Here is a 15,837-nt window from a genome sequence, read left to right on the forward strand (position 1 = left end):
GGACAATGAGCTGAGGACACTGTTGGCCCCTCATGACCAGATCACTGGAACACGTGGCCCTGGCAGGTGAGGGCGCATGGCAGGCGGACAGGAGAAGCTGCCATGTGTGAGGGCATGGACGGCTGGGGGGGTCTTCCGTTTGCTGACACTCCCCAGGGAGGCCAGCGGGCTGCCGAGAAGCGGCCGAGATGCACGGGAGCCCAGGCAGACCCGCTCAGGCAGTCCTGGCTTGGCCCTTGGGGGCGGCCCCCACGCCGCACACTCACCTCCATCTCTGAGCTGTGGGCGTGTACCTTCTGCACCATGTCCTCAGCCTCACGCATGCGCCGGGTCAGCTGGGGTGAGTGCTCGGCTGGTGCCAGCTCACTGTCGTAGGATCCCAGGATGGCACGCATCCCATCCCGCTCCTGTGGGCACAGGGGACAAGGTGGTCAGGCCCAGAGGGGAAGGGGGGGCGTGACGCTGCAGGGACAGGGTGCTGGAAGATGCCGAGTGGGGCCCACACAGCTCCTCCTCTGCTCGGAAGGGGCCACTTCAGCTCTGCCACCAGGCAGCACGTCTCTACCTGGGCACAGCCAGTGTTCTGGGATACTATGACTCCCTGAGCCTCAAGAAACAGCCCAGGAAATCACCAGTGGGGCCAGGCTAGGATGGGGTTGGAGCACCTTGCCTACTGTGACCCCTGACCTTGACCCAGTAACATCAGAGACAGGTTCCCAGGAAGGAGAGAGCCACTTGAGCAGAGAGGCAGCAGGTGTCCAGATGGACCAAGAATGCAACAGCTCTGTCCATCTGCTGAGCTCTCTGCAGGGTCTCGGGCCCCATGAGCCCCTGCTACTCCCATGGAGCTCACGCACACATGCCTCCCACGGGCCGAGGTCTGGGCTGCCCCAGTCTCCGCCCAGAGACAGCACAGCCCAGGTGAGTGTCTCGGAGGCCTGCTGGGCTGGTGCCCATCCCGAGCCTCAGCTCCCTGTCTCGGTGGGTCATTCACTCGTTTCTGAGGACAGCTATACAGTCCACGCCACCACAGTGATGCGGCGGAGCGCTGCCCTCGGAGGAAGCCCACCATGATCGGCTGACTGCAGGGCCGTCTCATCCACACTGATGGGTGCACCCCCTGCCGCAGCTGAGTTTTGCAGGGGAGCAACTGCTGGGAGAGGCTGGCTCAGCCCCCAGGGAAGCAGGGGGCGAGGTGGGATATAGGGACAGACAGCCCAAGCACTGGCTCACAGGCACACTCACAGACCCTGGGGGCGAGCCCCCGCACCGCCTCCACCCCCAAGATGTGGGGCCAAGTCCCCCTTCAATTCGGTGGTCTCTCAGTCGGTGCCCTCCCCAAGCCCCAGGGACCCATCGACCACTCCACTGCTCTGCAGGGAGGTGCTGCCCCACCAGCACCCAGCCCTTCCTCCCCAGGTGGGGCAGGAGCAAGGTGTGGGGCCCACAGACCCTGTGTCCTCCCCCAGAGCCTGGCGCCCACCTGCCTGCTGCCAGCGGCTGCCGTGCATCCTCCCTCTCGGGCCCGTGACTCAGCGTCACCGGGCTCGGACTTTGTAATTAGTTGATGACAAAAAATTCAATAAGTGAGAAATTAAAGTTACAAATCCAAGTGGAACCGGTCACATATCCATGGAAAATTTCTTTCCACGGGAAGGTTTATTGAGTGTCATAATTTTATTGAAACCCTCTATCATCCCAGTGACTTTTATGGTTTCGAGCTGGTTACCGAGTTACCACGAGAGGGCCGGGGAGGGGTTTCCTTTTATAAACAGGCCGCAGCCGGTGCCTTTGTTGACCATAAATCCCCACCTGCCTCCTTGCTGCTCTCCCATTGCATCTGCAGGCCGGCTGTGGCCGGCAGAGAGGAAAACGTGAAACTGAAAGTTTGCCGTTTGCACCTTCCAGAGAAGCTGCTTTGTCACTGAGTTGTGCTGCTCTGACTGGATCATGACTTTGCAACAACTGGTTCCACTTGTGGGAAAGTTTGCCTCCTTTCCCCCGGAGCAAGCATAGCAGCCAATCGCTGAGCGACCAGGTGCCCAGGCTGCTTCCGAAGCGCTGATGTGCCCAGGGAAACCCCCACCGGGACGCACTTCCCCGAGTGCAGCTCCAGGGGCCACAGGCCCGCTGGGGAGCTGCTGCGTCTCCTCCTCGTGTAACTCACAGCGACTGAGTGATCGTGGAAGTGAATGAGGGTGGGAAGGGGGGCGCCCTCACCCACTCCCGCCCACACAGGCTCCTCATCCAGAGGAGCAAGGGTGGTGGCTGAGACCCCACTCTGCCAGGGGCCAGGCAGGCAGCTGGGTGGCAGTGGGTCCGCACCCAACCTGTGGACCCACGCCCCGTTGGCACGGGTGGCCGAGGGTTCAGCCTTGCAGCACCTCTGGGCTGGCCAACAAGGGCAACCAGACACATAGCTCAAGGCCAGACTGCAGTCACAGGCTTCCTGCCCCCTCCTTGTCTGCCTTATACCCTGGAGGTCAGTGCCAAGGGTGAGGCGAGGTCTCCTGGAAGCTCTGTCCACTGGGAACCCAAACCCGAGGATGGCAGAGATGAAGGCAGTTTTGGGAAACCAACACCTTTTTCTTTTAGGAAACCAGGGGTGTGAAGAGCTTCGGGGTGCTGAGAAGGGGGGAGGAGAAACTCATGTAAAGAGGGGTAAGAATTAAGTTCAGGTCCAGGCCACAGTTTCCCGGAAAAGAAACAGGCGCCAAGGTACAAAGTCGCTTGTCTGATGCCCCACGGGGAGGACAGGGAGGGAACACCAATGACCAGTGGGCGGCAACATCCTGCAGCCAGGCCTGACCCCGGCAGCCTGGATGGGCAGGCGGTGACTATCCCCAAACACGTGATAGCAGCCACAAGCAGAAGGGGAGGGCACCATGGCCCCCCAAGGTCCCCAGGCCCAGGGTGGGCAGGCCCCAAGAGTTGTGGCAGGGAGAGAAGGCTGGTAACAAACCAGGCTCTCCCCGCCCCCTGCCTCTTGCTGTGAGTGACCAGCAAGCCCTGTCCTGGAAAACAGCAAAGGCCACTGCCTCCTGTCTGTCCCTCCACGATGCCGATCCCCCCACGGTTCTCCCAGGATGTCCTCGCTCTCCTGCCGCCCACCTCCTGCTTCCACAGCCAGAGCTGCCAACCTGGTTCATGCTCCTGCCACCCACCCGGGTCTGAGCCCAGAGGTCTGGAAGGCCTCCCCAAAGGCTCCTTGGCAGCCTCCTCTGTGGCCCCTCCTCCCAGGCTCCTCCTGCCCGGCCTTGGAGCCACAGTCCACGGCCTTCACTCGATGGGGAGTGGGAGGGAACCAACTACCATCTGGGGAAGGTCCCTGGGTCACCTCCGTCGGGGCCCCTCCTTCTGTGGGCACTGGAAGTACCAGCAAACCTGGCCAGGGCTGCAGCCCGCAGGAGGTCTGGCTGATGGGACCAGAGGCTCTTTGGGGCTGCCGAGCCCCAATAGGGGACTATGGAATGGAGGCCAAGGGGACATGCCACACTGGTGACACTCCCAGGGACCACCACATGCTGCACGTTGTGGAAGGGTGTGTCAGGGGGACACACCCAGGCACTCTCAGGGCAAGTGGAAGGCGGGGACGCGAGAAGCGTGAGTGAAGACCGAGCACGCGTGTCTCAGCACCATGTGGTGTGCGGCACAGGGGGCCCCTCGCGGGCGGGTGGGGAGGGAGAGTGAGGCGAGGACGCTGAAGGGCGGCTGACCCTGAACCTGCAGAGCGACCTGGCACGCCCATTCCACGCAGACTCTAGAGGCGCCAGCCCAGGTCACCCAGCACTGGAGTTCAACACCTACCAGGTACACGAGGGAGCGTCACGGAGAACGTGAAGCACAGAGACACCCACACCCCACACATGTGCGGCCCCAAAAGAGAAGCACGAGAGACGTCACAGGTACCAAACAACCCAAAATACCTGTTAAAAGAGACTATCAAAGTGAATTTTAAAAACCAAGGTTTATGTGTTGTCCGCACATAACCCACTTTATTTTATTTTTTTTAAAGATTTTATTTATTCATTTTTAGAGAGAGAGGAAAAGAAGGAGAGAAATATCAATATGCAATTGCTTCAGTTGCCTCTCCTGCGTCCCCTACTGGGGACCTGGTCCACAACCCAGACATGTGCCCTGACCGGGAATCGAATTGGCTACCCCTTGGTCCACAGCCTGTGCTCAATCCACTGAGCTACGCCAGCCAGGGCATGTAACCCACTTTAAAAACAAAAACAGACTCCACAATTCAAAGACCCCAGGAAGCTGTCCACACTAACTTCGATCAGAGAAAGCTGGGCCACGTCACCCCCTCAGGCTCCAGGGTGAGATGGTGGCCAGGAGTAGAGAAGGACCCGATGTGACGATGGAGGGTGCCGCCACTCCCAGGAAGACACAGCGATAGTGACACACCTGCCCCTGATGACAGAGGGTCAGAGCACCCGGGGCAAACCCACCGGTGCTGCGAGGAGAAGCAGACGTACTCAAGCACGCGCAGACAAGTGCAGCCCCTTCAGCGAGGGGACGGTGTGGCAGGCAACAGTAGGAGAGGATGGTGCAGAACCGAGTGCGCCCCTTGCCAACTGGTCCTGTGGACACCAATACACCCTGCACCCAACCGCAGGGGTCAGCACCCTGCGAGGGCTCCTGGGGGCCCTCGCCCAGGCTGCCCGTGCTCTGGGTGGTCGGCCCGCCAAACACGCCAAAAAGGACAGACTGTCTGGAACGAGCTCTCAGGGTGCACTGGTGCCACCCTGGGGGTCAGTGAGAGAGAGAGAGAGAGAGCTGGAGGTCGGAATAGTTGCAGATCAGGCACCACTTCTAAATAACACATGGGTCACAGGTGAGAAATTCAGTGCTTTTCACAAAATAAAAATGGGAAATGGAACTTACCAAACTTTGTGAGATGCAGCCAAAGCAGGACTTGAGAGGGAAATTTATAGCATCGAATTTACATTGTAGGACAGAAGAGAGATCTAAAATCAATCACTCAGCCTACAGTAGGCAGGAGAAAAGAAAGCCTAACAGTTAGAACAAACATTTAAAAAACTGAGAAGAGGAATTCAGCTGAGGAAGCGAACAAAACCAAAGGTAGAACCACTGACACAACCGCAGAGCTGGAGGCTCTCACAGGCTGACCAGAGACCACAGCGCAGGCATGAGGGTGCCGTGTGTGTGTGTGTGTGTGTGTGTGTGTGTGTGTGTGTGTGTAGGGGGGGGCACCACTCCCAATCCTGGCTGGGAGTGAAACTGGATGAATAACTAATAACCTTCCTAGAGTAAGTGCCGAACTCAGATGGCTTCACTGGTGATTTCTACAAAATAACAAAGAAACTAAACCAATTCTCTAAAGTTCCTTCCAGCAAATGGAGGCAGTCACACATGCGTGTTTGTGAAAGATGCTGAAGTGGTCGAAGCATAACCTATGTGTTTGTCAAACCTGGAGGACACCTCAATGCCACCCACAGGCCTCGGGGCAAGATCAAGGATCAACACTGGGTCATCAGCTGGGACAGACACACCACACTGAACCCGGATTCTGCTGCTCGGCCACGCCATGTGGTGGGGGAAGGAATGTGGGTGCTTCGTACCATCTGCTCAACTTCTGTGTAAAGCTAACAAGGCTCCAGAAGCAAAGATGATTAAAAATCAACTTTCCACACGAAGAACATTTATGCGGCCCTACTCTTAAAAGCAAAGGCAGTCACAGCTGTGAGAAGGGAGGGAGGGTGGGGGACACCGCCGTCACCCTGCCCAGAATCGCGCTGTCGGGAGGAAGTGGAAGGGCCGTTTGGAGGCCACAAGTGGGCGCTGCCGACTGAGAACGCCATGCCCAGCAAAAACGTTCTTCACAATTAAAATTTAAATGAACACATTCCCACACCAAGGAAACTGGAACGACCCCTCAGCAGCAGACCCACCAAAGGAGCTCTAAAGACCTCGGACCCCGGTGGCGCGGCCAGTCAGGTGGTGACGAAGAGTGGGGGAGGGGCAGCAGGTGCGGGTACACACAGACGACCATGTCAGCCCCACGGCTCTGAGAGCAGCTCTGCGGTTCTGAGGGCATGTGCGAGAGAGAACGAGTGCGTGACCATGTGCCTGCATGTGCGCACGCGCGTCTGCTGTGTGACTTCAACAGCCCCCACCTGGAGCACAGGGGCAGCTGCTGCAGTGTGCCCACGGCCCTCGACCAGTCCAGAGGAGGGTACGGCATTTCAGGTAAAGACTCTCCCCTGCGATCGATCACGGAGGAAACTGCACAAGGCCCACGCGAGACTGCGAGGGACGCCCCGGAGGGAGAATTTCATTCTGTAACACGGGACGCAGGCAGGCAGGCAGAAGGCACACGGTAAGGTGGTTAATTCACATGCAAATCTGCCATTAATTGCATTAAATGCAACTAGAAAGAGATTTTCAGATGGAATATAAATACAAAATCTACAATCTTTAAGAGACACTTGTATACAAAAAATGGCATTTTAACAATGGGATGAGAAAAAGTAAAAGCTATAGAAGCATAAAAAGGGAAGCTAATATATCTATATTAATATCACACACAAGAGTTTTACAGATCAAAAGAATTCACAGAGATAAGGAATACTGCATAATAATAAAAGGCTAAATTGACCAGGAAGACAACTTTCCATGTGTAAGGGCCTAATAAAATAGCATCCAAAGATATGCTGGATAACTGACGAAATTAAGAGGAAAAGCAGACAAACCCATGACCGCCCTGGGGGGTTTCGATACACCTCTCTTGGGGGCTGAGAGGAAGAGAGAGACACGTCAGTGAGGACCCGGGCGGCGAGCGGCAGGGAGAGCCACCCAGGCACGGCCCTCAGGCCCCACACGATGGCTCAGAGGGCCCTTCACACACATGGACTCCCCACGGGGCACAGAGCAGCTTCGGGGAGTCTCAAAGAGTTGCCATTGCTCGAAGAATGGTCTCTGGACATAATGAAGCTTACAAGCCAGAAATCGAAATTAGATGGATAAACCACAAAAAGCATGAGCATTAAAAAATTTATTTGGGAATAATCTATTGATAAAATTTAAAATCACAATGGGAATTGATAAACACTTTGAACTGAATGACAAGAAAAATACAATATATCACCAAGAAAGCATGCATCTGAATTTTGAGCCTTAACTGCCACACAGAAAAGGAAGGATGGAAACCGTGACCCGTGCGCACCACCTGAAAAGCTGAAACAAGAGCACCAACTGGAGCCAGAGGAGGAAGGAGCTGCGAACGTGAAGACAGGGTCTGCAGAACAGCTCTCGCTCAGCACAGAACCGGCAGCGCCCAAGTCACTACGTCCGAATGACGGGTGAGACAGATCATGAGAGTGAATGAAGACTGAAAGAGAAGACTGCTAAATATTTTAGAGAACACAGCACATACTGAACAACTTCACACAAATTTAAAAGTTTAGATAAAATGGGCAATCTTTTAAAAAACAAGAAGAAAAAGAAAATCTGATAGTCTTGAAGCTTTTAGAAACAATTCCAAGCCCCAAATTTAAACCCCCCACCATGGAAACTCCAGGCACAGAGGTCGGCCTTGGTGAACTCTGCTGCCCTGTACGAAAGCGGCACCAGCAGCAGAAAGAGAATGTCCTAACCCGCTTCACACAGCCAGGAAAACCAGGACACCAAATCCTGGCACAGGCATTGCAAGAAGTGAAAACTGTCAAAATCGGTCCAAAACAGAGGCCACGCCCCTAAACTGCCTGTCCACAAACCAAACACAACATGCTCACAGAGAATGGCCCGCAGACAAGCCTGCTTGCGCCTGGAGTGTGGGGCTTGGTTCAGCCTTTGGCAACCAACTCAATCTCCCACACAACAGAACAAAGGAAAGTCAAGGTCCTCTCAACAGGCAGGAAACACCTGGCCACAGCTCAGCATCTTGTTCACTATTCAAACAAGACAACAAAACAGTCTCTCAGCAAGAGCGGAAGGCAGGGCAACAGGCGGAGGGATGCTCTGCATCCGCGCAGCACGAGCAGGCAAATGCCACGCGGCGCCCCTGGGACCGAGAGGGACATGCCTCGGCCCTTAGCACCCGTTTGCACGGCGGCTCAGAGCCCAAGCCTCGGGGCAAGGTGAGGGAAGGCGAAGGGCAAAGACCTGATGATGCTGAAAGCTGCTCTTAGGGGACACAGCTGCGGACACACGAAGTCCAGTCAAGCTCAAAGGCCTTATCACGGCGAGTCCTTCTGGCTGCGGGAGCCAAGCCGCCGACCCAGGGACAGCCGTGTTGCCCCGCACCGGCACGGCTTCTGTTTCTTCAGTTAAAGAAGGCGTTCTGGGAAAGGCACTATTTAAACACCGCCCACGGCACCAGCAGCAGCAGGTCCCATGGAGGGCTGCCTAGAAAACTGTATGAGGCATCGCACAGAGAAGACACAGCAGCCTACGGGAGCAGACACCTGGGCTGCGCCCCCCAGTGAGAGGAGCTGGGGTTGCCAGGGTGTCACCTGACCAACGCCTGCCCAGAACAGGGTGTGTGGGGCCTCCCGGGGGCTGAACACGGCCTGACAACACAGGGTTGCCGGAGAGGAGAGTGTCGCCCCACGGGGCAAGTGTGAACAAGCACACGGGCAAGGAAGGTGGCCATGGCGTGAACAGGTACACAGGAGAGTCCCGAGAGGGCTCTGAGATGGACACAGGGAGCTCACTAACACTGACAGCTTCTGCACAGAGAGTGACAGAGGCGATCTAAACCCAGACCCCCAACCAAAGGTGAGCGTCCAGGACTCACGGCGAACTCTCATACACCCGAGAGAAGCAGGAGAGGGCAGCGTGGGCAGCGGCTCTGAAAGGGGTCTCACCAGGGAGCACCTCCAAATGCAGCGGCACGGGCTGCATGTACCAGCTCTGGGGCAAGAGTGACACGGATCACGGCCTGCAGGTGTGGGAACTGCCCCCGCCCCCGAGGCTGGCTGTTTGACCCCGACTGGGAGTGAGTGCATCGCACACCCTCAACGGAGCAGTCGTACTGCAGGTCACGCACATGGAACTCACCCGCGTGCCTCACAGACCAGTGAAGGGACGTTCATAGCAGCATCATTCAGTTACTAAGAGGTGAAGAAACTCAAATGCCCATCGGGGAGGAAGGACACACTCAGTGTGGCGCACACTCGCACACCGATGAAGCACACAGCAGAGGGGCAGGAGCAGAGGAGCCACGCGGACACCGACCTGTGCCTCCCTCTGCTCCCCCGAGTCCTGTGGAGGGTCAGAAGCAGGTGGGGCCAGGCGGAGGGCTGCCCTTGCCTCCGTCTGGGAGGGGACTCTGACAGGCTGACCCACTGCAGCCCGGAGCCCCGCGCCCAGGCTGGAGCGCTCCTCGTGTGTGCCACACTCCCAAGGGGAGCTGTGAGGGTGCCTTCGAGGCAGGACCTGCTGTGTCACTGGACACGCAGCCATCCAGTCGAACGCTCCGACCCCCTGGCCCAGGACCTCTGCCAGGAGCCCCAGCCAAGCAGCAGTGGAGCCCAGAGCCACACGCACAGCCACAGGGAGCACAGCCACTCGGGCCCCGGGGAGCAGAAGGTGGCAGGGGCCTGGAAAGGGGGCCCCCAGAGCTGCTGAGCAGGGAGCCCTGAGAGGGGTGCCCAGGGAGCTGTGCTCCCAGCAATGCACGCACAAGGGGCCAGAAGGGGTGGGGCAGGAGAGGATGCAAACATCCTGCAGGTCGGTGGCAGCCCCGGGGAGGCCATGGTCTCCTGCCCGGGGTCCCCAGGCCTTCCTCCTGAGAAGCTGTGGACTTCCAGACATTGCCCCAAACCCTCCCAGGGACATACTGGTAGGAGCACAGGGACCTGAGGGCTCTCTGGAGGCAGCGGCTATGACCCCATCTTGTCCCTGCAGGCAGCCCCAGGAGAGAGGGGTTGCATGGGGACAGGCAGTGAGGAAGCAGCTCCCAGGGCCCACCTCACCCTCCACGTGCAAGAGGGCCCAACAATGCAACTCCTGGCCAAGTGGAGGGAGAGCCTCTCCTGGCACCAATTCCCGGGTCCTCAGAGCCCTGAGACTCCCTGTCACTGGGCAGGAGGCCAGTACGGGTGCTGCTGAGGGAATCAGAGGGCAATTTTAGCAACACAATGCTGTTGGCTTCCGCGCAGAACTCGAACAGTGCTCCCGAATGCACTTCTGGCTTGGCTTCCTCCAAGGAGATGAGGCTAATTCAGTGCACGCACAGCACCTGCTCCCGCCCACACGACTGCGTGAACATTCCTGAACATTCGTGCCCAGGATGGTCATTGAGGAGCCAGTGTGTGGAAGACAAGCAGCCTTACCCTCTGAAAGTGTGGGGACACCTCCTGAGGAGCTGTCCCGCCTTCTCTGAGCACACAGGCAGGAGTGAGGTGGGGCCTTCCCCGAGGGGCTGGTGCGTGGCAGCGAGGCCCATGGTGGGCTGCTCAGGAGTCTCGGTCCCCTGCCGTCCACACCTGCCATGTGGTCTGGTCCCCCAGACTTGGGCTGCACCCTGCTTGTGTCCCAAGACCACCTCCTTGTCTGCCGCTCTGAGTTTCTCGTCCCCTCCACTCCCACCCACCTCATGACAGAGCACCTGCGACTGCCACGTCCACTGCCGCGTCCACTGTTGGATCCCTCTCTCTGTGACAAGGTCCTGAGAGGGGGTGTAAGACTTCAAGGAAGCAGTTTCCAACTTGGTGGACGTGGCATGGAAGGCCCTGCAATACCTATTGTGATTGTGCTTGCTTTGGGGATCATGACCCTTTTCTGCTTTAATCATTATGAATACCCTGGCAGTGATTCAGATAGTGTGCCTGGACCTTTCCCGGCTCAATGAACAGAATAATGATATCATACTAGAAACGTCAGGGAATATAGGTACAAAGAAACAACCAGAACAATCTGAGAATTCAAGCTTAATCAATAACAGATCATTGGAAAACACCCAAGATAAAATAGAATACTCTAGGAAATCAGGAGATGATCTCACTGCTTTCTTAGAGGGAATCAAAGTACAAAACATGCCTATAAAAGAACTCCTAGAGAAACTTAAAAGAAGTACCCTTGAAAGCCCCCTGCAACTTAGGAATAGCCCCTCCTTTACCTTGAATAAGAATATATATCAACTAGACAGGCAAAGAAATAACAAAAGCTAGTTAGTTATTACAAACTAAACAGTTACTAAGGAGTGAGAATTTATGGTACACAGAAAAACATTTTAAGCAAAAAAAAAAAAAGGTAGATAACTAAGTTAGACATCACAAGGGCCTTATAATAAATTTCCTATTTTCTCTACTCAATCTAGCGTATCCTTTTGCCCTATGACAAATTCTAAGAAACTTTAATATACAATAAGATACTTCTAATTGTCTGATTAATGGCTCTCCTAGTTAAAATAATCTTTAACTAAATCTATGGGAACTTTCATACTTTTACTGATTACCTTTGTATTGATTTTTTCTGCTTAAATGATCATGTTATACTGCAAATGTTAATCACTACCTAAAATGAAAATATAAAAACCTGCTTGTACTTGCAATAAACGGAACAGAGCTTCACTGTCCTTTGAGGCGTGTTGTCGTCTGTTACCCAGCGCCGACGCCTACCCTCACCTGTGGGACCCCTTGACCCGCTGCGGCTGGACCGCGGCATGCGACCACCCAGCAGGTTGCTGCCTGCTGAGCTCGTCCCTGCTGCCTGCCAGGTGCAGAGCAGCCCTGGTAGGGAACGCGGCCGCCTGACCTGCCAGGTGTCTCGTCTAGAACTGCCAGGCATCCTCCCTGCAGGGCGGCTGTGGTCAAGGCAGCCCTCACAGAGCAGGGCTGGTTGGCTCACCGACTGCCCTGGACCCACTCGGGGCACGAGGTGCAGGGAACAGGCCTGTCTGGGCCTCCAGCAGGCACAGCTGTGAGTCACTGGAGGCCCTCGGCTGCCTGACTTCCGGTGCCACCTCCCCGCCACCCTCTCCCGCCTACGCAGAACCAGAGTGGTGGGGACGAGCTCTGCAAGCCGTGTTCTTACAATTCCCTCTTCCTGACAAAAAGCTCAACAACACCTAGTGCGGGGGAGTGAAATCAATTGAGACTTCCTGAAGCAATCTCCCTTTGCTCTCACACCACTGGTTACACACTCCATTTCGTTTATGTTGCTTGTATGACTCGTTCCCCAGCCCCGAGCTCCCCACCAGCAGTTTGGGTGTCGCCCCCGAGAGCTGGGTCCCAGCCTGACGCTCATGCAAGGGGCCGGGCTGCCACCACAGGGGGGGATGCAACAACCGCCCCCCAAGGTCCCCACAGTGTGTGTCAGCACGATGGTGGGGCCACAGGCCACGGGTGGCTGCTGGAGCAGCCCAGCTCTGTGTCCAGCATAGTCCAACTGACCACACGGACAGAGGAAGGAGAGCCAGGTGTGCAGAGACAAGCCAGCTCCCCCTCTCAAAGAGGCCCCACTCCCTCTGCAGCTTCAGTTTCCCCACCTGCAGAGCAGGTGCGGGTCAGAGGGAAGCAGTGGCCTGCAGCCCAACCACATGGCACCAAGAAGGCTCGGTGGCGGTCCTCGAAAAATCGCAACCTGGTTACACATGCGCCGGCCCTCCCCTGGGCCAGGCTCTGCACTGGCAACCTCTGCACCGACTCACACGGCACCCCTTCCACGCTGAGCACCCAGTGCTGACCACATGCTCAGTACATACCAGCTCAACCAAGCAATGACTGACAGAAGCATCGGACCGACCTGCAGAGCAGCGGGGGCCAGGTGCTGGTGCTCTCCCACTTGCCCCCTCCAACCCGTGGGTCCCACCATGACCCCCAGCCCCAACACCAGGGACAGAGCTGATAGCTGCACCCACTCCACAGGGAGGGAGAGCCTGTGCACTTCATCGGGGCTGAGAGGAGCGTGGACACTTGGACCGCACCGTGGCTCCAAGTCAGTGCCCAGCAGAACGCTCTGCACCGGTGACTCCTGGTGCAGACGGTCAACAGCCCGGGGCAGCGTGGCCCTTGTCCTGGGCTCCCCCCCGGCACCCACCCAGCAGGGCAGCTGCTTCTAGATGACCAGAGGGGTGGCCATGCTGCTCTCCAAGCACTGGGCTGGGAGGGGCAGGTGTGAGCGAGAGGAGAAGAAAAGGGGAGCGCAGTAGAGAGCATGGTGACGACAGGGTGAGCCGTGGCAGGTGCCGCCACTGCACTTGGGGCAACGGCTCCTCCGGCCACATGGAGAAAGGGGTGTGCAGACACCTCTCGGGACACCCTGGAACAGCCCAGGCAGAGGGCTTCCTGAGCCCCACCTCCAGCCCAGTCCCACACAGGTGTGCATGCAGGCCCCACACCCGCCCCCAGCCTCCCAAGAGCAAGACCAGCACCCACAGCTGCCAGCCAGGCGCCCGCGCCAGGCTCCACGCACCCTGACGGCAGTGCAAGATGCAGGACTGGCTCGCATCCGAGTGGCTTGCTGCCTGCTGTCCAACATCACCCACTGAGCCAACAACGTTCTCAGCTCCCCACGAGGTGCCAGGCCCACGCCGGACACAGGGGAGAGACAGCAGACAAACACGATGCCCGCTCTCTGTGTGCCGCACCAGTGTGCCCGGGCCGGGCAGAGGGGCCCAGAGTACTGGTGTGCGGGCACCTGCCCCTCCCATGCAGCAGCTTCCAACACCCTAGGCCGCACGGGAGGGGCGGCCACGCTGCCTGGGAGCCTCAGCGGTGAGGGAGACCACTGAGTGACCCTGGCATTGCGTCAGGCGTGGCAGAGTCTGTCCGAGAAAGCAGGCCGTCGGGAGACGGCGCTGCAGAAGGGCGCATGTCTGCAGCATGTGCTGGCCCATGGCTCTGCAAGCACCCGTCGTCTGCTGATGGAGCAAGCGGCCTGCAGTGCTGCCACCCACACCATCCTACAGGACACACAACCCTGCAGATGGCACGGTGGGAAGACACCCGTCTCCGCACAGGGACGCTGGCTCCCACATGAGGACACGGCCACATGATCGTCGCGGGGAGCAAGGCAGGCTCCAAGGTCTTCCAGCATGCGGAGTGAAACACCTGCGTGCAAGCAGGCCTGTGCGGTTCGACCCCATGGGCCAGAGGGTCAGCCATCAGTGGCAAGCCCTCAATCGGCCCCAGCTCTCTCAGCTGCAGGGGAGGAATAAGCTCCCACTGCAGACTCACTTTGAGGACGGAACGAGACCTTGCATACCGACACCGCAAAGTCACCTGCGTTGTCCCCACGAATGGCCGCCCGCGAGGCTCATTGCTGGCACTCCCGCCCTCCTGGGCACCCTCCTGCCCTCCTGGGCACCCTCCCGCCCAGCGAGCCCAGGCCCACCCACGCCCGCTGCATTGATGCTGCCTCAGGGACCCCGTTCCTCAGCTGCTGGGTGGGATCCCAGGACACAGCTGACCGAGGGTGCACCCCCTCGTTCTCTCTGTCTACCTCCCCACCTGCAGGACCAGCTCTGCGGGGCAGCTGAGATGCACTCTCTCACTGCCCAGCACCTCTCCCCTGTCAGGCAGGGCCTGGTGAGGAAAAGGCAGGAAGCTGCCCCTGCTCCGTGACTCATGGCCCAGGTCAGGAGGTAGGGCCCAGCAGGTGCCGGAGGGGCAGATCTCCAGCTGGGTCCCTGCCTCTAGCCCGGGCACCTGAGCAACAGCTCCAAGGACACCGAGGCCGCTCCTGTGCCTGTGCTATTCCGTGCCCTCACAGCCCTCAGGGTGGGGGGTTTAGCAGCTGTACCCTTCTGCCTGCGGCCCCCCCACTACTGAAGTAACAGACTCTGCTCTGAACCCCTCCGTTGTGGGCCTCTGCTGCCACTCAGGTGGGGGGTGCGGACACACAGCTGCAGGCTTCTCAAGTGCTCCCGATAGCTCCCGGGGCCTCAGCCTCCTGCCCCACCCCACACTCTGTGTCACCATGCTGAGTGCCCCAAGTCCATGGTCGGCTGGGCCAGCCCGGCCCCCACAAGGAGGACAGCACCGGTACGTGCAGGAAGGTGCAGGCGTCCACTGGCCTCCGTTGCAAGAAGCGTGCAGGAGCGAGGGCTCAGAGCGGCACTGCCTCCGAGGACCCCTCCGCAGCAGCCCTGAGCCTGGCAGGCTGCAAACCACCCAGAACTCTGGGCCATGACTGCCCCGGCACACAAAGAAGACCAGGAAGGTTTGGATGGAACGGCCTGCCCACGTCACAGCAACTAGAGAGGACACAGGCGGGCCAGTACTCTGGAGAGTGAGGGGCACAGCGCAGAGCGAGACTAGCCCACAATCAGCGCCTCTGTGTGCCCCCGAACACTGGCACAAACAAAGGAAAAGACTAGGGAAGCCAGGTGCCGCAGACACACAGAACCGCTTCCAAGGCAGTGAGAAGGCCCCCAACACCCACCATAAAGCCGGGCAGAACGAGCAGTGATCAACAGCAAGCGCAACCGGCCACAGACACAGGGAGGTGCACCGCAGGGGCCGTCCCCCACCTAGAGAAGCGGGAATGGGGAGGCTGACACTCAGGGGCACTGAAGGGATGGATGCAGAGTGTCCCTGCCCTGTAAGCAGGAGCTGCGGGTCCGGTCATCCTAAGAAATCAATTAAGAGACGGCGCCAGAGCCGCACCCAGGGGTGCTGGTCACGTCAGCAAAAACGGTGACCAATTAGAAACCACCTCCCTTTCCCAGAGAGGAGAGTTGGACTCCGGCACATTTGTGTGCAAAAACTGCGGGGGCCCAGAGGGCTTTGAGTCCCAAGGCTGCTTGATGACACACGCAGCTGTCCCAACAAGACACCATGTGACAAGCACAGGACACAAACAGGTCCTGCACGTCTTGCCCATGGCAGCCCTCCTAGTGCCCAAGACACCTGTGGGCAC

General features: G+C 58.1%; 1 protein-coding gene across 6 annotated transcripts in view; it reads right to left on the bottom strand.

Annotated features, from left to right (window-relative positions):
- MAD1L1 (mitotic arrest deficient 1 like 1) overlaps positions 1–15,837 on the bottom strand; it is a 171,325-nt gene that overhangs the window by 61,866 nt on the left and 93,622 nt on the right. For all 6 annotated transcript variants that reach the window (XM_037137887.2, XM_037137888.2, XM_037137889.2 and 3 more), the window contains one exon: positions 267–407. In XM_037137887.2, the coding sequence (XP_036993782.2) occupies positions 267–407 (141 nt within the window). The remainder of the gene's footprint in view (positions 1–266; positions 408–15,837) is intronic.

The sequence above is a fragment of the Artibeus jamaicensis genome, unplaced genomic scaffold, assembly GCF_021234435.1.
Source record: "Artibeus jamaicensis isolate MK-2021 breed Jamaican fruit bat unplaced genomic scaffold, CSHL_Jam_final scaffold_3151, whole genome shotgun sequence".
In the NCBI taxonomy this organism is placed as follows: domain Eukaryota; kingdom Metazoa; phylum Chordata; class Mammalia; order Chiroptera; family Phyllostomidae; genus Artibeus; species Artibeus jamaicensis.